General features: G+C 42.7%; 1 protein-coding gene across 2 annotated transcripts in view; it reads left to right on the forward strand.

Moving 5' to 3' along the window:
* FOXK1 (forkhead box K1) overlaps positions 1-21,774 on the forward strand; it is an 82,021-nt gene extending 60,247 nt beyond the window's left edge. Inside the window, exons 5-10 of one of the 2 annotated variants that reach the window (XM_056537046.1) lie at positions 3,233-3,426; positions 4,099-4,244; positions 6,054-6,332; positions 10,818-11,036; positions 19,176-19,401; positions 20,733-21,774. In XM_056537046.1, the coding sequence (XP_056393021.1) occupies positions 3,233-3,426; positions 4,099-4,244; positions 6,054-6,332; positions 10,818-11,036; positions 19,176-19,366 (1,029 nt within the window). In that variant the 3' untranslated portion in view covers positions 19,367-19,401; positions 20,733-21,774. The remainder of the gene's footprint in view (positions 1-3,232; positions 3,427-4,098; positions 4,245-6,053; positions 6,333-10,817; positions 11,037-19,175; positions 19,402-20,732) is intronic. The other variant, XM_056537044.1, reaches the window with a different exon arrangement.
* The last annotated feature ends 1,729 nt before the right edge of the window (positions 21,775-23,503 follow it).

Below are 23,503 nucleotides of genomic sequence, written 5' to 3' on the forward strand. Positions count from 1 at the left end.
AGCCTTTTCCCATCAGCAATTTTAAAATCTCTCCACAAGTGTTCAATGGGATTTAGATCTGGACTCATTACTGGCCACTTCAGAACTCTCCAGTACTTTGTTGCCATCCATTTCTAGGTGCTTTTTGATGTATGTTTGGAGTCATTGTCCTGCTGGAAGACCCAAGATCTCGGAAACCCAGCTTTCTGACACTGGGCTGTGCAGTGGCCAAAATCAGTTGGTAATCCTCAGATTTCATGATGCCTTGCACACATTTAAGGCACCCAGTGCCAGAGGCAGCAAAACAACCCCAAAACCTAATTGACCCTCCACCATATTTCACTGTAGGTACTGTGTTCTTTTCTTTGTAGGCCTCATTCCGTTTTCGGTAAACAGTAGAATGATGTGCTTTACCAAAAAGCTCTATCTTGGTCTCATCTGTTCACAAGACATTTTCCCAGAAGGATTTTGGCTTACTCAAGTTCATTTAGTCAAAATGTATTCTTGCTTTTTTATGTCTGTGTCAGCAGTGGGGTCCTCCTGGGTCTCCTGCCGTAGTGTTTAATTTAATGTCGACGGATAGTTCGCGCTGACACTGATGCTCCCTGAGCCTGCAGGACAGCTTGAATATCTTTAAAACTTGTTTGGGGCTGCTTATTCACCATCCAGACTATCCTGCATTGACACCTTTCATCAATTGTTCTCTTCCGTCCACGCCCAGAGAGATTATCTACAGTGCCATGGGTTGCAAACTTCTTGATAATGTTGTGCACTGTGGACAAAGGCAAATCTAGATCTCTGGAGATGGACTTGTAACCTTGAGATTATTTTTTCACAATTTTGGTTCTCAGGTCCTCAGATACTTTTCTTATCCTCTTTCTGTTGTCCATGCTTAGTGTGGCACACACAGACACACAATGCATAGGCTAAGTGAACTTCTCTCCTTTTTATCTTCTTTCAGGTGTGGTTTTTATATTGTCCTTGCCTGTTACTTGCCCCAGGTGAGTTTAAAGGAGCATCACATGCTTGAAACAATCTTATTTATCCACAATTTTGAAAGGGTGCCAATAATTTTGTCCGGACCATTTTTGGAGTTTGGTGTGACATTATGTCCTATTTGCTTTTTTTCCTCCCTTTTTCGGTTTAGTTCCAATACACAGAAAGGTAATAAACACGTGTATAGCAAAACATGTGTTACTGCAATCCTTTTCTGTGAGAAATACTTCATTTTCTAGACAAATAGCATTTTTCAATTTGGGTGCCAAAATTTATGGCCATGACTGTAGACAGATGGTGGATTACAGATTGCACATCCTTCTTAAAGGGGTTGTCCAAAAATAGAGAACCAGAGCCAATTTCTTCCAACAAAACAAAACCGTGCAACCATTGTCCTCAGGTTTGTTTGAGGTATTACAGTTTGTTTTCATTTACTTAAATGGAATAGTGCTACAATAGCACCACAACCTGAGGACAGCAGTGGTGCTGTTTTTGAAGGAAATTAGCTCTGGTTTTCTATTTCTGGTCAACCTCTTTAAGTCACTGCTTCCTGTAAGCGGATCTCTTGCAAGCTCTCACTTTCTTCCTTTGCAATGGTTGAAATGAGAGCCCAACCCCCCCTCCAAAATCCTGTGGTGAGGAGATGAGTACTTATGTACCAGAGTCTCCCTTTAACCTCAGCTACAGGCTTAGTAACTCAGGCAGATGGAATAAATATGCAGATCTCACTTAGGGCCATGTTTACACAGCAGAATGTCCGTGCGGATTTCTGCTGGAATATTCTGCACGGACATTCTGCTGCAGTCCTAGTGATGGGATTCTATTCACGCAGTATAAATCACGATTTCAGCGTCCGCAAAAAGAATAGAATTGCCTTTTTTTTCTTCTATTGTCCTTCCACCCCAGGAGCTTTATTCTTCTTTTTTTTTAAAGAAAAACTGTCCGCTTTCTCCCCCCCTACTAACTAGCGGTACTAGCTGGAAGTGCGGGGGATGCTGATCAGTTTGATGCTTACCGTGCCTGGATCTGCCGCGCCGTTCGGCCCTAATCTTCTATTTTCGGGATATGTTAAGTAGGTGCTAACTGGCACTCTGACGTCAGTGCCCCTGGCCGCAGCACCGCTCAGATCATAAATATTCCTCCCCTCTCTATTCATTACAGAGCGGGGAGAGGAGGAATATTGATGAGCTGAGCGGCGCTGCGGCCAGTGGCACTGACGTCAGGGTGTCAGTTAGCACCTCATTAACCTATCCCGAAAATAGAAGTTTAAAGGGGTTCTCCACCATAAGGTGATTTTAGTACATACCTGGCAGACAGTAATGGACATGCTTAGGAAGGATCTGCGCTTGTCTTGGGCTAAATGGCTATGTTGTGAGATTACCATAACACTGTGGCTAGCTTTTTGTGAACTGGTATTTCCTGTTTTCAGTTTTCTTGTTACAAATCCCATGATACCATTTTCCTTCCTCCCTCCCACACATCAGTCACCCCACCCATTGAAACATAAATGAGCTGCAGACCTGTGGTCTTCAATCAGGGTGCCTACTGCTGTTGCATTAGTTGCAGATTGATCCCTCCACCCATTGAAGCAGACAGGCTCCCTGTCATCAGTTGACTAGTGGGTCAGGTCTCGACCGCATTGCAAGCTGGGAAAAATCTGAGACAACAGTCATTTTGTATGCTGTTATGCTGTTAAAAATAAATATTGGGGTGAAAATCGCATAAGAATTGTGAGAAAACCGTCACACACAGGTAATAAAGACACTATATTATGAACTACACTAACTTTACAGCCCCTGTAGCATATCAAATAGAAAAAATTCCCGGAATACCCCTTTAATGCCGAATGGCGCGGTGGATCCAGGCACAGTAAGCATCAAACTGATCAGCGTCCCCCGCACTACCAGCCAGTACCGCAAGTTGGGGGGGGTAGAAAGCTGACAGTTTTCCTTTTAACCATGCAGTACCCCTTTAATGGGTTTAAATGCAAGATTTGTTTCAAATGTGATGCTTTTATATAAATAGACATCTTGGGGAGATTTATCAAAACCTTTTCATAGCAACCAATCAGATCGCTTCTTTCATTTTTGAAAAGTCCTCTGTAAAAGGAAAGAATCCATCTGGTTGCTATGGGAAACGCAGCAGCTTTTCCCCTGGACAGGTTTTAATAAATCTCCCCCCATGTTCTTTATAAAGTCCTTGAAGTGACTTGGCTCTTTTTGATTATTTTTATAATCTTTATGATTTTTCTCTTTAGAACTCTATACGTCATAATCTGTCACTGAATCGTTATTTTATAAAAGTACCACGTTCTCAGGAGGAGCCTGGAAAAGGTTCATTTTGGAGAATTGATCCTACATCTGAAGCCAAACTAGTGGAGCAGGCATTTAGAAAACGCAGGCAGCGGGGAGTCTCATCCTTTCGTACACCTTTTGGTCCACTTTCTTCCAGGTATTGGTCCTAGCTTACATCTTTTTTTATATTTTCTTTTCATATCATTTATTTTGTTATCCTCTTCTTTATATGCTTAACAAAATACCGTAAAACCTCTTGAAAGCTGACAACCCAAATTTGTGCAAAAAAGTGGTCATTTATGGGAGTGGACCTTTCAAAAAAAAAAAAAAAAATAATAATATATATATATATATATTTATACACACACACACACATATATACAGAATGCTGGTTATAGTGTCAGCAAACATGTACAGCTCACAAATTATCCCAAATAATGAGGAAAGAGCTGTTAAAATCACATTTTAACACGTTGGATTACCGGTACTTAGCATGGCATGCCCTTACATTCCTCGCCCCAAGCACTGTTCTCAGTCTAATTTGTAGCCCCCAGCATGGATACTGATTTTATTTTTTTTTTCCTTCATTCCTATTTGCAAGCAGGGCTCCCCCTCTCATTCTTAGCAGCTAGCACTGCTCCTCATCTCACTCCTAGTCCTGGCAGGGCTCCCCACTTCATTCCTAATCCTCTCCGTATGTTTGACAGCCTACTTCCTCCTGTCTGCTATCCAGTTATCCTGCATTCCTCACTTGTTGTCCCATACAATTTTCGGAGTGGGTCTTATGAAAGGGTGGGTGGTTTCACTGTACTTCCTCTCCTTGTTCTAGGAGTGCACCAGCTTCCCCAACATATCCAGATTCCTGTGGCTTGCAGACTCCTGATAGCATGTCTCGAGAAGGATCCCCTGTTCCACATGATTTTGGTTTTAAGATGGCCTCTGTTCCTGAGTATCGATACTCCCAGAGCGCACCTGGTTAGTAATAATCTGACATTATAAATTCAACTACACTTCAAGGAATTTTGTTAACTCCTTTAAAGCAAAACTGACAGCTGGTTCACCCAATAAACAGGATTATAGTGCAGGTGAACCGGAATAAAATAAGGTATAACTTACCCAGATCCGTGGTCTGGTTCCAACGATAGACCGGTTATTAGCTGTCATTGCTAATATGTTTAATCGCTGACTTTGTGCAAGAAGATGCGACCCAGTGTACCCAGCATCCCTGCCTCCATCCCCTTTGCTTCAATATGCCTGCCCACCTCATGAATATTAATGAAACCCCTTTGTCCATGTGGGCGGGCATATTGGAGCTGGCGATTTACAGTCTTACCAATGCCTGCTAATAACTGGCCTATCTTTGGATCAGGGCCACGGATCCTGAAAAGTTATACTTCATTGTAATCCGGTTCACCTGCACTATAACCATGTGTATTGGGTTTGTGAGGGTGAACCGGCTGTCAGTTTTTCTTTAAACCTTATGATTAGCTGGTATGGATTATTTGAAGTGCAGCTTATTTAAATGGGCATTCTAGTCTAAAGCATTTTGCCCTTTTGGCTTGATAGGTGATAAATGCTAGAGGTTTGACTGACAACCACACTGATTTGAATGGAGATGTTAAGCTTGTGTCCTCCGGTTTCGTGCTGTTCCATGTTTTTGTCAATGACCTAGGTGCCCTGTCTTAGAGATTGGTGTGGCTCTCTGTATTTAGAAATCCACCTACCCGATCTTTATCACTTATACAGTGGATGTGTAAATGCTTTAAATTAAAATATACCTTTTTAAAGGAGAACTGTGGTGCTACACTTTTCACTTCCCCTGTGCCCGGGCTGCAAAAACTTTAAAAAAAAAATAAAAAATAAAAAAAAAAACCTTCCTACATTCCCCTATTGTGCCGATATCTGCATTCCTCCGGTGCTGGTCTGCTTCTTGGGCTCGGTGACTCATACTGTGCTCAGCGTATCGCCGGCCGCAGCGATGTCCCTCCTCAGACGGTGATGGGCTGAGCACAGTATGAGTCACCGAGCCCAAGAAGCAGGAAGAAGACCAGCACCAGTGGAGGAACGGGACAATGATATCTACACAACAGGTGAGTTAAAGTTTTCTTTTCTTTTTTCTTTTAGTTTTTGCAGCCCGGGCACAGGGAAAGGGAAGTGTTGTGCCACAGTTCTCCTTTAACATAGAATGCCTTGAATGGATTACAATAAGTTAGGCTGCTTTCACACTAAAAAGTTCCTCCATTTTAAAGATCCGTTATAATGTCCATTTTGGAAAACCCTTAAAAACGGCCTTTACAAAATCCCATACGGCAGTTACAAAATCCCATTAAAGTCTGTGTGATTTTTACATTATCCGTTTTAACCTGTCATAGGCCGTTATGAATAACGGACATTATTTTGTGACAGGAGAAAACTAGTGCATGTACCGTTTTTCTCTCAGTCACAAAATAATGTCCATAAAAATCCCATAGACTTTAATGGGATTTTGTAACTGCCGTATGGGATTTTGTAACGGCCATTTTTAAGGGTTTTCCTAACGGGATATTATAACGGATCTTTAAAGCAGAGGAACTTTTTATAGTGTGAAAGGAGCCTTAGTGTTAATGTAAAAAACAATGCAGATTGTTTTCCCCATTGGTGTTTTTGCATTTGTAGAGCTTATTTATCTATGTATCTAGTTAATTTCTGTATTATTATTTAGTTTATTTATTTAATAAACCAGCATTTATTTTAGTAATGCATTAGATCATTTGTCACTTGCCAGTATCTTATATTTTCTGACAGGTTCTCCAGTGAGTGCTCAGCCAGTTATCATGGCAAAGCCTGTACCCCAAACAAATTTTTTGACAAAACCTTTGACATATATGCCTGCTTCCATCATGACCTCCCAGCCGACAAGTCATGCGATCCATGTAGTGCAGCAAGCTCCTACTGTCACCATGGTGCAGGTACTTACCACACCTACCAATTCAGCCAATGGATACATAATAGCAAACCAGAGGCCACCGTGCACCAGAGATGAAATACGTGGAACAGTTATGGACGGTCTCTCATCTGCCAGAGGTCAGGATATATGGTTTATTATAAGTTGATGTTTGTTACACACAATCGCACAATTTCTGTACTATTAGCCTCAGTTTTACTATTTGAAGTTACAGTATAAATTATGGTAATGGAGCCAGATCATAAACACTCTGGCCTGACTTTGGCTCTATGTAACCTTAGTTTTAGCAATCAGTAGGGTCTTAAAGGAGTACTCTAGTGCAGAGTATTCCTGCTCCGTCCTGCCGGGGCTGCAAAATAAATGAAAATGAACCATCACTCACCTCCCTGGGTTCCCGCGGAGCGCCACTACAGCTGATCGGTCCTCCGGTCCATCTCCTTCATACTTCCGGGTGTAACGATTCGTCACATGGCGCTCAGCCTATTATGGGCCGAGGCTGAACATCGCGGCGGCCGGCGATAGGCTGAGCGCCATGTGACGCTTCGTTACACCAGGAAGTATGAAGGAGATGGACCGGAGGACCGATCAGCTGTAGTGGCGCTCCACGGGAACCCAGGGAGGTGAGAGATGGTTCATTTTCATTTATTTTGCAGCCCGGGCAGGACAGAGCAGGAATACTCTGCACTAGAGTACTCCTTTAACACGGTAACTCCTATCAATTGCATCTTTGGATGTGTATTTATGACATACCAGAAACTGACCACAATCATAGCTATGCTTGAGGGCAGATTTACTTCAGAAGGTTCATTGGCGTGAAGGTGGGCACACACGTTAGAAAGAAGTAGGTTGATGATGTAACAGCTGTTAAATGAATAATCTCCTAGAACAGTGGTCTTCAACCTGCGGACCTCCAGATGTTGCAAAACTAAAACTCTCAGCATGCCCGGACAGCCAACGGCTGTCCTGGCATGCTGGGAGTTGTAGTTTTGCAACATCTGGAGGTCCGCAGATTGAAGACCACTGTCCTAGAATATTCATCAGAGGGACACCCATTTTGCAATGTAATCAAAGCATTTTTCAATAAAAAAAAAGTGGTTGGTTTCCTACAAACATATGTGTGTGGTGTCAATGGTATGATTTTAACCCCTTGATTCAATAGATCTTGCACCTACTCCTCACCTATTTATTCCAATTTGATGACACAGCGTAAACGAGGCAAATAAGATCTCCTTGAGCTTCAGGGAAAGTGTTGTTCTGGTTAAAATTGTCCATTTTAACAACTTTAAGCATCAGTCCTTATTCCAACACTCAAACGCCAGAGGTCCCATGCAAGTCAATGGGAAGTCCAGCGTCGGACTTTCAGGTGTCAGTCTGATCATGTGACTCACAATGCAATTCTCAGACTACGATTTAAGTGTATCCTGCCACCGGAGCGAACAGGGACTAACTTTTTAATGGGTATGGGTCCTTAAAGGGGTATTCTGGCCAAAGACATATTTTCCCCTATCCAAAGGATAGGGAATAAGATGCCTGATCGCGGGGGGCCTGCCGCTGGGAAATAAAATACAAGATAATTTAAAATATGTTCCAATAGTAGTTATTCCCCTATTGGCAAATTTGTTTCGCTAGGAGGGCTAAAATATCAGATTAGTCTCTTCACCGTAAATGACGTAATATAATAATAAAGTAGTAAGATATGGTCCTCTCCGCAATGTGGTAGCGTGTTATAGATGGAATAACAGGTTTTTCACAATATAGTAGCGTTCCTTATGGTGATGGCACGGACAGCGCCACGCCGTGATATGGGCTGTAGGTGAGGCTGGTAAGTATTCGGTAGGAGCGCTCTGCAGTGCTGTAATACCCCTATTTGCTACCCACTCTACCCTGATAGCACAGGGCTGATGTGTTAGTGTTCTTGAGTGGGATGGGGATTAAGGCTGGGTGCCAGGCAGGTGCGCTCTGCAGTGCTGGAGTCTCTCTTCTTTTTGACCACTATACCCTGGCGGCACAGGAATAACAAAACAGAAGTCCCAAGTGGGGTAGGGGGCGGTTGGCACCAAGTGCCTCTTATTTACTGATTACAGTAGTGCGTGTTCTCTGGTTTTGCCAAGATTAGGGTATGGGTGCATGTAGATTCCGGCTAGACGCGTTTCGGGGAGCCACGTTCCCTTTTTCAATAGCTGATGCCCAGGACAGTTGTGGTAGTTTATTACTGATGCCACAAAACGTCAGATGGGTGACAGGTAAACTTGTTCACCTGGAGGTGGACTACACCTGACAATATAGTTCAAACTAGGATCTACGTAATTGCTGGACAAAAAAAGGAAAAGAAAAAAAGCATTGAAAAGATATAAACAAGGTATACTGAAGAAAGACTAATATGTATGTGAATAGAACACGACTGATTACAGTAAATGGGATGAGATGAATAATACTTAGGGATAAGAAGTGCAATAGTGTATATTTGATATGTAATGTGTACATAAATGAGAATAAATAGTTAAATAATTTAATACATGAGGTGGACATAAAAAAAGGCCCCTCCTCCAATAAAAATCCCCTTTACCCACTTTACAAAAACAAGTGTAAAAAAATAAATGGAATAAACATGTGTATCGCTGTGTACATAAATGCTATGTATAGGGGACTATACATAGCATTCCTTAGATTGCTATTACTGGTCAGTGCTATGCATATGCATAGCACTGATCAGCAATATTGGCAATCTATTGCTCTGGTCTGCTAGAAGGCAGCAGATTGCCAGAGCAGCTATTCTCCGGAGGCTATTCTGACTGACTGAACCTCCACCATTTTGCCACGAGTGGTCCGATCAGTCACCCGCAATAACGCTTATGCTGCAGATGTCGTGATCAGTATTGATCACTGCATTGGAGGGGTTAATGGCTGACATCAGCGCCATGGCCGGTGGGCCCCTGGCTGCTGATAGCAGCCGGGATCTGCTGTGCATGAATGGAGTGCATGCTGTGCATGAATCCTGTGCTCGCTTCAAATTTAGGACGTAAATGTATGTCCTGGTACATTTAGTACCAACGCATCCGGACACACATGTCCAATGTCCTTAACCCCTTAACGACGCAGGACGTATATTTACGTCCTGCGCCGGCTCCCGCGATATGAAGCGGGATCGCGCCGAGATCCCGCATCATATCGCGTCGGTCCCGGCGCTAATCAACGGCCGGGACCCGCGGCTAATACCACACATCGCCGATCGCGGCGATGTGCGGTATTAACCCTTTAGAAGCGGCGGTCAAAGCTGACCGCCGCTTCTAAAGTGAAAGTGAAAGTGACCCGGCTGCTCAGTCGGGCTGTTCGGGACCGCCGCGGTGAAATCGCGGCGTCCCGAACAGCTGATCGGACACCGGGAGGGCTCTTACCTGCCTCCTCGGTGTCCGATCGACGAATGACTGCTCCGTGCCTGAGATCCAGGCAGGAGCAGTCAAGCGCCGATAATGCTGATCACAGGCGTGTTAATGCACGCCAGTGATCAGCATTAGAGATCAGTGTGTGCAGTGTTATAGGTCCCTATGGGACCTATAACACTGCAAAAAAAATGTAAAAAAAAAGTGTTAATAAAGGTCATTTAACCCCTTCCCTAATAAAAGTTTGAATCACCCCCCTTTTCCCATAAAAAAAATAAAACAGTGTAAAAAAAATAAAAAATAAACATATGTGGTATCGCCGCGTGCGTAAATGTCCGAACTATAAAAATATATAATTAATTAAGCCGTACGGTCAATGGCGTACGCGCAAAAAAATTCCAAAGTCCAAAAAAGCGTATTTTGGTCACTTTTTATATCATTAAAAAATGAAAAAAAAGTGATCAAAAAGTCCGATCAAAACAAAAATCATACCGATAAAAACTTCAGATCACGGCGCAAAAAATTAGTCCTCATACCACCCCATACGTGGAAAAATAAAAAAGTTATAGGGGTCAGAAGATGACATTTTTAAACGTATAAATTTTCCTGCATGTAGTTATGATTTTTTCCAGAAGTGCGACAAAATCCAACCTATATAAGTAGGGTATCATTTTAACCGTATGGACCTACAGAATAATGATAAGGTGTAATTTTTACCGAAATATGCACTGCGTAGAAACGAAAGCCCCCAAAAGTTACAAAATGGCGTTTTTTTTTCGATTTTGTCGCACAATGATTTTTTTTTCCGTTTCGTCGTGCATTTTTGGGTAAAATGACTAATGTCACTGCAAAGTAGAATTGGCGACGCAAAAAATAAGCCATAATATGGGTTTTTAGGTTGAAAATTGAAAGGGTTATGATTTTTAAAAGGTAAGGAGGAAAAAACGAAAGTGCAAAAACGGAAAAACCCTGAGTCCTTAAGGGGTTAAGGGGTTAATGAGCTCTGGTAAAAGGAAAGCTGAGCTGTGATTGGTAACTATGGGCAAAAGCTGACAGTTTTGGTTTCGGGCAGATTGAGAAATCTGGGCCAATGAAATTATAACTAAATGTGTCTGTCTTTAAACTGGCAGCCCATTTGCACCTCTGAACAACTTAGTGCCTTCCTTTATTCACTTATTTAATAGTAGTTTTTTAAATAACAAGAAAATGTTCTTTGTTTTACAGGCATCAAAGATGAGGTGAATACGATCACGTTTACTACAATTCCTACTCTTCCAACTGCCAGCAGAGTTATTCAGACTGTAGCAAGTGCATTGCCCCAGACTGTTCAGGGGCAGAAAGTGACACTGCTACAGCCAGCGGCTCCAGTCAGTATAGCGCAGCACCCTTCAGTGGTGACAAAAGAGGTTGTGACAGCTGCCAACCTTCCTGGAAGTATGTATGGTAGGTACATCACATGCATCACAGCTTGGTTCCAAATATTCTGGTTCTATAAACAGTGGCTGCAAAACTACAACCTCAAGCATGCGAGCTTACAGTTTTGCAGCCGCTGGAGGCATACTGTTTGGAAGACACTGTACTAAAGACTCACTAAAATTTCAGGTGATAGATAAGCATAATGGGGGGGGGGGGGGGGGGGAATTTACTAACTGCCTTATTTGTAATGAGACCCCTATGGCACTGAAGTGTGTTGGAAGTGGAACATATGCGCAACTAATTTATGCGACAGTCGAATGTGGGTTTGTAAAAAGTAGCATTGAGTTAATGCATGCTTTAACCCCTTAACGACGCAGGGCGTATATTTACGTCCTGCATCGGCTCCCGCAATATGAAGCGGGATCGCGCCGCGATCCCGCATCATATCGCGTCGGTCCCGGCGCTCATCAATGGCCGGGGCCCGTGGCTAATATCACACATCGCCGATCGCGGCGATGTGCGGTATTAACCCTTTAGAAGCGGCGGTCAAAGCTGACCGCCGCTTCTAAAGTGAAAGTGACCCGGCTGCTCAGTCGGGCTGTTGGGGACCGCCTCGGTGAAATCGCGGCGTCCCGAACAGCTTACAGGACACCGGGAGGGCCCTTACCTGCCTCCTCGGTGTCCGATCGACGAATAACTGCTCTGTGCTTGAGATCCAGGCAGGAGCAGTCAAGCGCCGATAACACTGATCACAGGCGTGTTAATACACGCCTGTGATCTGTGTAAAAGATCAGTGTGTGCAGTGTTATAGGTCCCTATGGGGCCTATAACACTGCAAAAAAAAAAAAGTAAAAAAAAAGTGTTAATAAAGGTCATTTAACCCCTTCCCTAATAAAAGTTTGAATCACCCCCCTTTTCCCATAAAAAAAAAATAAAACAGTGTAAAAAAAAAATTAAAATAAACATATGCGGTATCGCCGCGTGCATAAATGTCCGAACTATAAAAATATATCATTAATTAAACCGCACGGTCAATGGCGTACGTGCGAAAAAATTCCAAAGTCAAAAAAAGCGCATTTTGGTCACTTTTTATACCATTAAAAAATAAATAAAAAGTGATAAAGTCCGATCAAAACAAAAATCATACCGATAAAAACTTCAGATCACGGCGCAAAAAATGAGCCCTCATACCGCCCTGTACGTGGAAAAATAAAAAAGTTATAGGGTTCAGAAGATGACATTTTTAAACGTATACATTTTCCTGCATGTAGTTATGATTTTTTCCAGAAGTGCGACAAAATCAAACCTATATAAGTAGGGTATCATTTTAACCGTATGGACCTACAGAATAATAAGGTGTAATTTTTACCAAAATATGCACTGCGTAGAAACGGAAGCCCCCAAAATTTACAAAATGGCGTTTTTTTCTTCGATTTTGTCGCACAATGATTTATTTTTTTCCGTTTCGCGTTGCATTTTTGGGTAAAATGACTAATGTCACTGCAAAGTAGAATTGGCAACGCAAAAAATAAGCCATAATATGGATTTTTAGGTGGAAAATTTAAAGGGTTATGATTTTTAAAAGGTAAGGAGGAAAAAACGAAAGTGCAAAAACTGAAAAACCTTGAGTCCTTAAGGGGTTGAAGAGTACCTCTCATGATCTTGTTAAATTTTATAATCCTCCCAGTTCACTTCCCCATCATGATAAACCACCCCCTGCCTTTATTTTTATTTGTTAGTTTTCTACCTTGATATTTCTCTATATTTTTTGCTCAGTCAGATTCAGAGACTGGGAAGGGGCGTTCCCCAGCAGGCGTGACATCATCTGAAGTCACACGGGATAACTTCCTCCCTCACACTGCTACACACAGCCCAAAGCAGTTCAGTGTGAGATGAGCTATGATTGGCTAAGGCTGTACACACCCCCCTCAGCACTCCAGAGTACATTAAAAATATTTTTTATTTACCTTAAGGAGTGCAATAGCAAAAAAATTTTTAATGAGTGCCCATTTAAGTTTGTGACAGGTTACATAGCATTTAACACCTCTATCAGAATGAGGAGTTCCTAGCGAGCCTATTAATGCTTATAGCTAATACTTTAAAGGGGTTAAACAGAGCTAATATTTTCCTAAAACAGCATCACAAGTGAGAACAGAGGTGCTGCTCTTTTTGGGAAAAAATCAGCTTTGTTTCTCTATTCCTGGATAACCCCTTTTAACGATTACATAATGGGGGGAAAAAAAACATTTGTTAATAACTTGAAGAAAAAAATTACATATAGATAGATATCAATATATATATAATTATAATTTTTTGCATATTTTGCTTTTTTCTCCTTGCCTTTTAAGAGTCATAAAAAGATCCACAGACCCATATGAGGGCTTGTTTTTGGGTGAACAATTATATTATGTAATGACATTACTATTTTTACCATAAAAATGTTTGACAAAACAAATTATTTGGAGGGTTTCCTTTTTATGCTGTACAGTTTACGGTAAAAATTACATGTTTTCTTTATTCTGTGATTCAATACGCTTAAAATGAGACCCATGGTTACATGCTTTTCAATTATTGTACTGCTTTTAAAAAAAACTCACTTTTCTTTTTTACAAAATAAGTACCGTATTTTCCAACGTTATAAGACTGGGCGTATAAGGCTGGGTTCACATCACGTTTTCAGCCATACGGGACCGCATACGGCTGAGAGGAGCTAATACCGGGCGCTCAGTATACCTGCTGTATGCCGCCCGTATGTAATTAATTTCATTGAGCCGACCGGAGTGAAACACTGACTCCGTTCAGCTAATTTTTGCCCTGACCGGAGTCAGCGTTTCGCTCCAGTCGGCTCATTGCCCAGTCTCGTATGGCTGAAAACGTGATATGAACACAGCCTGAGACGACCACCAACTTTTACAGTTAAAATATGGAGTTTGGGATACACTCCCCGTATAAGTATACCCTTCTACCGCGATACGGTAACATACCACAGCTCCCCCCACACTAGGTTTTCAGCATAGTTCCCCCCCCCCCCCCCCCCGCACTAGGTAGGCAGCATAGTTCCCCCCCCCCCCCACATTAAGTTGTCAGTATAGTTCCCCCACATTAGGTTGGCAGTATGGTTCCTCCCACATTAGGCTGGCGGTATAGTTCTCCCCCCCACACTAGGTTGGCAGTATAGTTCCCCCCCACATTAGGTTGGCAGTATAGTTCCCCCCCCCCCCCCCCCCCCACATTAGGTTGGCAGTATAGTTCCCCCCACATTAGGTAGGCAGTGGACCCCACAGACATGCAACCTTCAGCCATATTCAGTGTATGGCTGGAGGCTGTATGTCTGTGTACTGCCTTAGGCCACAGCAGTAGGTTCCGCTCCGCTCTGCTGTTGCTATGTGCTCACGCACGGGACGTCCGTTACGTCCCTGCGTGCGCTACCTCCCGGCGGCCCCTGCGTTTTTAACGTTAACACGGGGCTGCAGAAAGGTTACCCGGACATCCTTGTGTCCCGAAAAGATCTTTCGGGACACAGGGATGTCCCAAATGTGATGGGGTAAGTTATTCTCGGCCTGGACGCCCGGGGTATGGATGATCTATACCCTGGGCATCCCGGCCGAATGCAGCACTCGGCGTATAAGACTACCTCCGACTCTTGTGAATATTTTACGGGGTTAAAAAGTAGTCTTCTACGCCGGAAAATACGGTATGTGAAAAATTGCACTATTTTGACCTCCTGTTTTTTGGGGGGTGTTTTGTACCACGTTTGCACGCTACTGTAGTGTGTGCACACAGTAGAATCCCATTGAGATCAATGAAATGATACACCAAAAATATCAAAGTGGGAAACCAGTCCCACCAATCAACACCCTCAGGTGTAGTGTTACATAAAGCGATATACTCCAAAATTAGGCACCACTACCAAGATCTTTAATATTTCAAGCTTTATTAAATACAATAATATAAAAAAACATATAATCCATACATCCCATAGTACTAAAGATAAGTCACATCCGGAAAGTGCAATACAGGTAAGAACAAGTTAACCATGAGTCCATGATACTCTAGATCAGGGGTACTCAACTACTTTTAGTAGGGGTCCGCTTATCCAGGTCTGCCATCCTGTGAAGGTCTTAGCATTTAGCTAAACGCTAAGACCTGGTTCACACCTAGTGGCCACAGTGCCATGCCAGAAATAGGTGCTGCCTGTTGTAAAACATTTATTAAGTCTTAATCGTTCTCTAACTGCCACACACTGTGCCCCTGGTATAATATTGACACACTGTGCCGCTGAATATAATACTACTACATGCGGTGTACCTAAATATAATGCTGTCAAACACCATGCCCCTGATATAATACTGCCATATACCATGTTTCTGAGTATAATGCTGCCATTTAAGCCTGCCCTACATATGAACTGTGCCATGCCCTCCCCCATATAAACAATGCCACTATGCCTGCCCCCCATGTGAACTCTCCAGCTGTTGCAAAACTGCAACTTCCATCATGCAGACAGAAGAGCATGATGGGAGCTATAGTTGTGAAACAACCGTAGAGTTAAAGGTTGGGAAATACCTGTAATAAACTTACTTCCAGGGCTGGACTGGGAGCAAAAATAGGCCCAGGGATGTTAGACTATGCATTTTTATTTACAGTGAGGGTCGCATCAGTCAGACACCCATTAAAATAAAATGACCTGCATACTCTAAAATTACCTCTGTTTAAGTGGCTCTCCAGCTGTTGCAAAGCATCAGGCATTATGGGAGTTGTAGTTTTGTAACACAGATTGGGGTAGTGTCACCCGTCATCACTGCAGAAATTACAAGTGACTCCAGCTCTGATGGAACAGTCAGGAGAATACACAATTGTATAATGACTCACAGAAGACGTCTTCTCTGTTGTCTTTACTTTTTCTTCTTCCTCTGGTCTTTGTCTTCTTTCAGCTCCATCTTCTCTGCAGAGTCTGATGCCCGGACATCATTAGTTACTTTGTTAGCAGATCCTCATCCTCTGTATAAAGACAATAATCATTATAACCCTGCCAAACATCATGACCCCAAAAATAATACTGCCAGACACTGTTTCCTCAGTTTGTCAGAATCCCCCCCCCTGTACTCCCCCCCCCCCCCCAGACCCATTTTACCCTCCTCCTGCAGATTCCTAATGGCTTCTCCACACTTTGGACATTTAGTTGGCAGAATGTTTGCTTGCTGCAGGCGCCACAAAAGCCATTGGCGGTAGGACTGCACGGATGTGCGCCATCTCTATAGATGACAATGCAGTCTGGTGGAATTCCACCAGCAGAATGGATGTCCACCTAAAGAACGAACATGTTCTTTGGGTGTACGTCCGTTCTGTTGGGGAATTCCACTGTGGCGATTCTACAGTATGCACAGGGCAGCAGAAAATCATTAATGTCCTCAATTTGAATGGGCCCCCTTAGTCCTCCTGCAGACTCCTCTGCCCCCTAAAACCCCTGCATTATTTATCTTTACACTTTTCTGTCCCCCCCCCCCCAGACACCTCTGTCCCCTTATGCCTTAACACTGCCTACCCTGCATTATTCAACTCTTCCCCCCCCCCTGCCCCAATACCCTTGCATCATTCATCCCCCAAGACCAGACCCCTGCATCATTCATCTTCCCTATCCACACAAAGACCCCTGCAGCATTCATCTACACCCCCCACCCAATAACCCCTGCAGCATTCATCTCCCCCTCCAAGACCCCTGCAGCATTTATCTCCCCCTCCAAGACCCCTGCAGCATTTATCCCCCCCCCAAGATCCCTGCAGCATTTATCTACCCCAAGACCCCTGCAGCATTTATCCCCCCTACCCCAAGACCCCTGCAGCATTTATCCCCCCTACCCCAAGACCCCTGCAGCATTTCCCCCACCCCAAGACCCCTGCAGCATTTATCTCCCCCCCCCCCCAAGACCCCTGCAGCATTTATCTCCCCCCACCCCTGCAGCAATTATCTCCCCCCACCCCTGCATCCTTTATCTCCCCCACAAGACCCCTGCAGCATTTATCTCCCCCAAGACCCCTGCAGCATTTATCCACCCCCCCACCCAATAACCTTCAGTATTCATCTACACCCCACCCCCCCTAATACCCCTGCAGCATTCAGCTCACACTTCACCCCCACCGCGGATGGCCCGGCCCGGCCCTGCATACTTACCTGTCCTAACACTGCTTTTGTGTGCCAGGTCTCGAGCTGCTCCGCTGCTCTGGCCTCTTCTAGTTAGGCCTGGCCAGAGCAGATGATGCAGGCAGCGCTAATCGCGCCACCTGCATCATAGGGGAAGCGCTGGCCGGGCAGGGAGCAAAGTGTTCCCTCGCTCCAGCGGCGCTCAGCTATTCATTTGTATCGGTGTCTTACAGACACTGATACATATGAATGTCGGGACAGCGGATGCCTCCTCCGCGGTCTGCCAGTTGAGTACCCCTGATCTAGAGTTTCATGGATTCATGGTTACCTTGTTCTTACCTGTATTGTACTTTCCGTCTGTGACTGTTACCTTCAGTGCTATGGGATGTATGGATTATGTTTTTTTTTTTATATTATTGTATTTAATAAAGCTTGGAATATTAAAGATTTTGGTAGTAGTGCCTAATTTTGGAGTATATCAATGAAATTATGTTGAAAGCTGTTGAGATTCTGCTCAAAACTTAATATGGAGCTGAATATCCATAGTGTGCATGGGACCATCATGGTTGATGGTAATTTTGGGCAAACATAAAATGTTGCATTTAATAAATGACTGTTACACAAACAATCTATAAATGTAGGTTGTAAATGGGGAGATACGTTGATATATTGAGATTTTTACAAAAGTCATAAATTTATGAGCAGTGACAGGTTTGGGCAAAAATTTAAGACAACTTGACAATCCCAGCCGTAGGTAAAGGATTAGTAAATTCCCCTCATACAGTTTTACGTCTCTTCATTGTATAACAGCTGCATTTCTTAGGTAGAAATCTGGTTAAGCAGATTGGAATTTTCATGTGTTAACCCCTTAGGGACTCAGCCTATTTTCACCTTAAGGACTATGCAAATTTTCATTTTTGCATTTTCGTTTTTTCCTCATTCCCTTCTAAAAATCATAACACTTTCAATTTTGCACCTACAGACCCATAAAGGCCTCATTTTTTGCGCCGTCATCTGTAGTTTTTATAGGTACCATTTTTGTTTTGATGGGACTTTTTGATCGATTTTTATTAATATTTTTATGGTATATGAAGTGACCAAAAATGCACAGTTTCGGACTTTGGTGTTTTTTTTTTTTTTACATGTAAGCCATCAACTGTGTGGATTAGCTAACCTTATATTTTAATAGTTCGGCCATTTACGCACGCGACGGTACCACATATGATTATTTTTATTCTTTATTACATTATTTTATTTTAAAAAAAATGGGAAAAGGGGGGTGATTTAAACTTTTCATAGGGAAGGGGTTAATGGACTTGTAGTAAAAAAAAAAAAAAAGTGTAAAACTTTTTTTTTTCATGAAACATGCAATCTTCTGATTGTATACACTGATCAGTTCTATGCCACTGCATAGCATTGATCAGTGTAACAGGCGCTCTGCTGCTCTAGCCTGCTGCGAGCAGCCAGGCATGGAGCAGTAGATCACCGATCTGACGACGAGGAGGCAGGTGAGGACCCTCCCATCGTCCAGTAAGCTGATCGGGACATCGCAATTCTGTAGCGATAGTCCCAATCGGCTCCGCTGAGCTGTCGGGATAGTTTCACTTTCAATTTAGACGCCACGATTATCTTTGATTGCTGTGTCTAAAGGGTTAATGCTGGGCATCGGGCCGATTGGCGGTGCCCAGCATTAGCAGTGAGTCCTGGCTGCCCTTAGCAACCGGGACCCACAGGGCTTAACCCGTTCCCGCTAACAGGGTTTAAACCATTCTCATGAGCGGAGATCAGGGCGTGCAGGTACACGTACCCGTACTCCCTACGTCCTTAAGGGGTTAAACAAGCTTTAGAGGAACAGGATGTGTGTTTATTAACAGCAACCATGCAAAAAAATACAAAAAAACGTGGGGATTCATGAATTGCCTATATAGGAAATATGGGTGCTCCTGCCTTGTATAACTAAAGTGATAAGCCTGTTACTCCAGAATAATATGTAATACATTCTTTGTTAATCTTGCTTTCTGCAGCTCTTACCAACCCACTGCAGCTTCTTGCTGCTCAGGCGAGCACCTCTCTCCCTGTTTCTCTGTCCAGTGCTGTTGATCGAGAGGCCCAAAAAGAACCAGACGCAAAGAGAGCACGTCTAGATGAGTGCTGTGTACCGCAAGCTGAAGTGATCACATCTATGGCAGCACAAGTAGAAGGGACAGGAGAATGAGACAAGATAAAATGATTGTAAAGATGAATGTTCAGGTGATTCTAACAAGTTCTTCAATGCAGCAGAATTCAGCTATAAATCTGGAAATGGTTTTGTGCAAAATAAATATTGATTTAATTGTAATTGAAGTAGATCTGTTGCAAATAGTAAATGGCCTATTTAAATGGATTGTCTCATAATGAAAACCTGTTAGGACATGTACACATTATAGAAAGGACCCCTGAAGCCTCCTTCCCCGATAAACAAAGACGAGAGCAGATCCAGATTCATCATACATTGAATGGTTGGCTGTTCATATAAGTGGACAACTTGTAATTATACATATGTTTTACTGTGCCTGCTGAAGGAAAAGACATAGATAAATGGTCACTGGGATTTAGACAAACTTAAAGGTAGCTGACTTAGTGAGAGATCTTGTGTAAGTGCAGCATTTTGTAAGTAGAAGTCTGCTATGTGTCTAATGTCCAAAGCCATGTAAGATTATGCAATTGCTTTTCTAATTATAGAGGGATTTCTGGGCCAGGAGGTATTTTTAATGCCTGAGGGCCTCAGTGAAAAGAAGCCATACTCGCATGCCTCCATCCCCGTGCTGCTGCCATTGTGCCTGGACCCAACTGCTGTCCTCTTCTTTCTGGTTTTTGTGACATTTTGTTTATGCAGGAACTGGGCCAAGTGGCAATGGCAGGGGATTGAGGCAAGAGAGTATAGCTTCATTTTTACTGTATCTGGAGGTAAATGCCTCCATGCTCAGAAAGCGCATTTTACGGAAAACTGACAGCAGGATCACCCACACTAACCCAAATATACAGGCTTTATAGTGCATGATGATGCCCTTTAAAACCTTTTTACCTGGTTCCGATACATTCATTAAGCATTCTTGAGATATCGTCTTCCTTATATACTGATATGCTAATTTTCAGTTCTGCACAATGATGGCGGCTCCTGTGTTTTCTCCAAGTTGTTTCCCATCCTGCTCTCTCCTCCTGCGCCCAGCTGACATGGGAGTGAAGATCAGATGCATATTGATGACAGGGGAGGAGAGAGCAGGACCCAATGGATAGGAAACTGCTTTTTAAAGATGATCACCCACACTATATACCTGTATATTCAGGTAAGTGCAGGTGATCCGGCTGTCAGTTTCCCTTTAAATTAGAAGTAATACAGCAAACCCATACATGAGCTCACTGTATTCATGAAGACCGTAAGCCACAGTGTGCTGCATGTGAATAGGACCTTGCATCTTACTATAAATCTCATACAGATGCCTCTTTTATAGTGTTTATTTTTTTTTTTTAATCATTTTGATAACATTATGATGTAACAGCTCCCAGTAGAAGTGACTTTTCTTTTTTGTAATATTTTGCAGGTCTTGGTGCACTGGAGGTGAATTCTCAGTAATCAAGTGCCTTTCTCCAGAAGGATATGTAGACAATGCATCACCAGCCACAACATAAAGATGATCGGTAGCCAAAGGGCTGCATGACTTCAAATAAGCTATATATAAAATGGTGCAGCTTTTGCAAGACTCATCTTAACACAGTACAACATAATTTAGCACCTAGATTAGTGTGCAGGATCCAGAGTTCTTCAGGACGCTGCTTGTGGGATCACGTGATTGCGAGTAGTGTATAGGGTAAAGTTAGTCCTGGAATAACAGTGGTGTACAGGGCATGCATGGCCCTCGAGTGCAGTGTACAAGATTGCAGGCAATTTTGTGCAGAATTACATGGTCTAACATGACTGTTGTATGAAAAATTCTTAAAACCGGATTGTAAAATGGAAAAAAAAGAATTCAGTCATTTATGTTAAGGTCACTTGATTTCGGTTGTGAAACACTGCCTGTCCCTCCACTTCTGAGCATCGTAGCCGAGTTTTCTCTTCCATCATTTCTAAGGCACTATTTTATAAAGTCATTTTAATGGCTCCGTTAATCTTTGATATCTTTTTAATACCTATATTTTAGGATACAACTATGTATTGCAGGTTGTTTTCCCCAGGGCTCTTTATTTGCAATACATTGCATTATTATGTAAATCCTCAATAGATGCACAGTAAACTGCAGTGTTTGTAGGATGCATGGGAAATATGCTATGACAGCTGTTTAAATGTAGTCCCGGGACTGATGTTTTCTTGGGTTCTCTCACTATAGCACTTTTATGGACTTAATATGTGCCAATGAATTCTTAATTACTAATACATTTATATAATCCAATTTTAAGGACCTATTTGTGCTCCTGATGGGGAACATAGACAGCCCTGTTTACCTGTTTGTCTTGAGGTATCACTGTCAAACTAGATATACAGTCAGGTCCATAAATATTGGGACATCTACGCAATTCTAACATTTTTGGCTCTCTACACCACCACAATGGATTTGAAATTAAACGAACAAGATGTGCAGATTGTCAGCTTTAATTTGAGGATATTTCCATCCAAATCAGATGAACGGTGTAGGAATTACAACAGTTGCATATGTGCCCACTTGTTAAGGAACCAAAAGTAATGGGACAGAATAATAATCATAAATCAAACTTTCACTTTTTAATACTTGGTTGCAAATCCTTTACAGTCAATTACAGCCTGAAGTCTGGAACGCATAGACATCAGCAAACATTGCTGGGTTTTATCCCTGGTGATGTTCTGCCAGGCCTCTACTGCAACTGTCTTCTACATTGGCAGCCATACATGCCCACTATGCCATGATGCTACCACCACCACCATGCTTCACTGATGAGGTGGTATGCTTAGGATCATGAGCAGTTCCTTCTTCATACTCTTCTCTTCCCATCACTCTGGTACAAGTTGATCTTGGTCTCATCTGTCCGTAGAATGTTGTTCCAGAACTGTGAAGGCTTTTTTTTAATGTTGTTTGGCAAACTAATCTGTCCTTACTGTTTTTAAGGCTCCCCAATGGTTTACATCTTGTGGTGAATCCTCTGTATTCACTCTGGTGAAGTCTTCTCTTGATTGTTGACTTTGACACACATACACCTACCGCCTGGAGAGTGTCTTGATTTGGCCAACTGTTGTTGTTTTCCTTGGTCTTCTGGGTCTTTTGTTGTTGCTGAGGTCATCAGTGCGTTCCTTCTTTTTAAGAATATTCCTAACAGTTGTTTTGGCCTCGCCTAATCTTTTGGTCATCTCTCTGATGGGTTTGTTTTTTCAGCCTAATGATTGCTTGCTTCACTGATAGTGACAGCTCTTTGGATCTCATCTTGAGAGTTGATAGCAACAGGTTCCAAATGTAAATAGCACACTTGAAATGAACTCTGGACCTTTTATCTGTTGTAATTGGGATAGAGAAGGAATAACACAGACATGGCCATGGAACTACTGAGAAGCCAATTGTCCTATTACTTTTGGTCCTTTAACAAGTGGAAGGCACATATACAAACTTTTGTAATTCCTACACCATTCACCTGATTTGGATGTAAATAACCTCAAATTAAAGCTATCTGCGGTTAAAGCACATCTTGTTGGTTTCAATTCAAATCCATTGTGGTGGTGTATAGAGCCAAAAATGTTCGAATTGTGTCAATGTCCCAATATTTATGGACCTGACTATTTTATATCCTGATCGGCCAATTTATTATAGACATTGATCTAGTAGCGTGTCAACCTTCTTTGGCCTGCAGCAAGTCGTCATGGCATGTCTTCCGCTATGACCTGTAGAAATAGTTCTGCAGGAATATTGGCCCATGAGGACAGGATAGTTTCAATCAGATGGTGGTATAGTACTGACATGCCCTAACAGTCCATTCTACCTCATCCCTGAGATGTTCTAAAGGATTAAGATCAACAGGCTGTGATGGCCAGGGAAGTAAGGAGACTCCCAATCATGTTCCTGGAACCAATCCATGACAGTATGACCCTTGTGGCATGGTGCATCGTCCTGCTGAAGGTGTCCTCTTTTTATACGGTAAACGGCTGCCATGACTGGAAGAATCTGGTTGCTACAATCCATGCCATACTGTCTAAACATCCATTTACAGGTATCAAGGATCCAGTGTGTGCCCCCAAAAAAATTCCCACATCACCATTGTGAACTGTTGTCACCTGACAGAAAGGGTTCATTGTTCCATACTGCTTTTACATCCTCCTATTAGCATGGTGCTACAGACGTCTGGCTTTGTCTGA

This window comes from Hyla sarda, chromosome 8, assembly GCF_029499605.1.
Source record: "Hyla sarda isolate aHylSar1 chromosome 8, aHylSar1.hap1, whole genome shotgun sequence".
Classification (NCBI taxonomy): Eukaryota; Metazoa; Chordata; class Amphibia; order Anura; family Hylidae; genus Hyla; species Hyla sarda.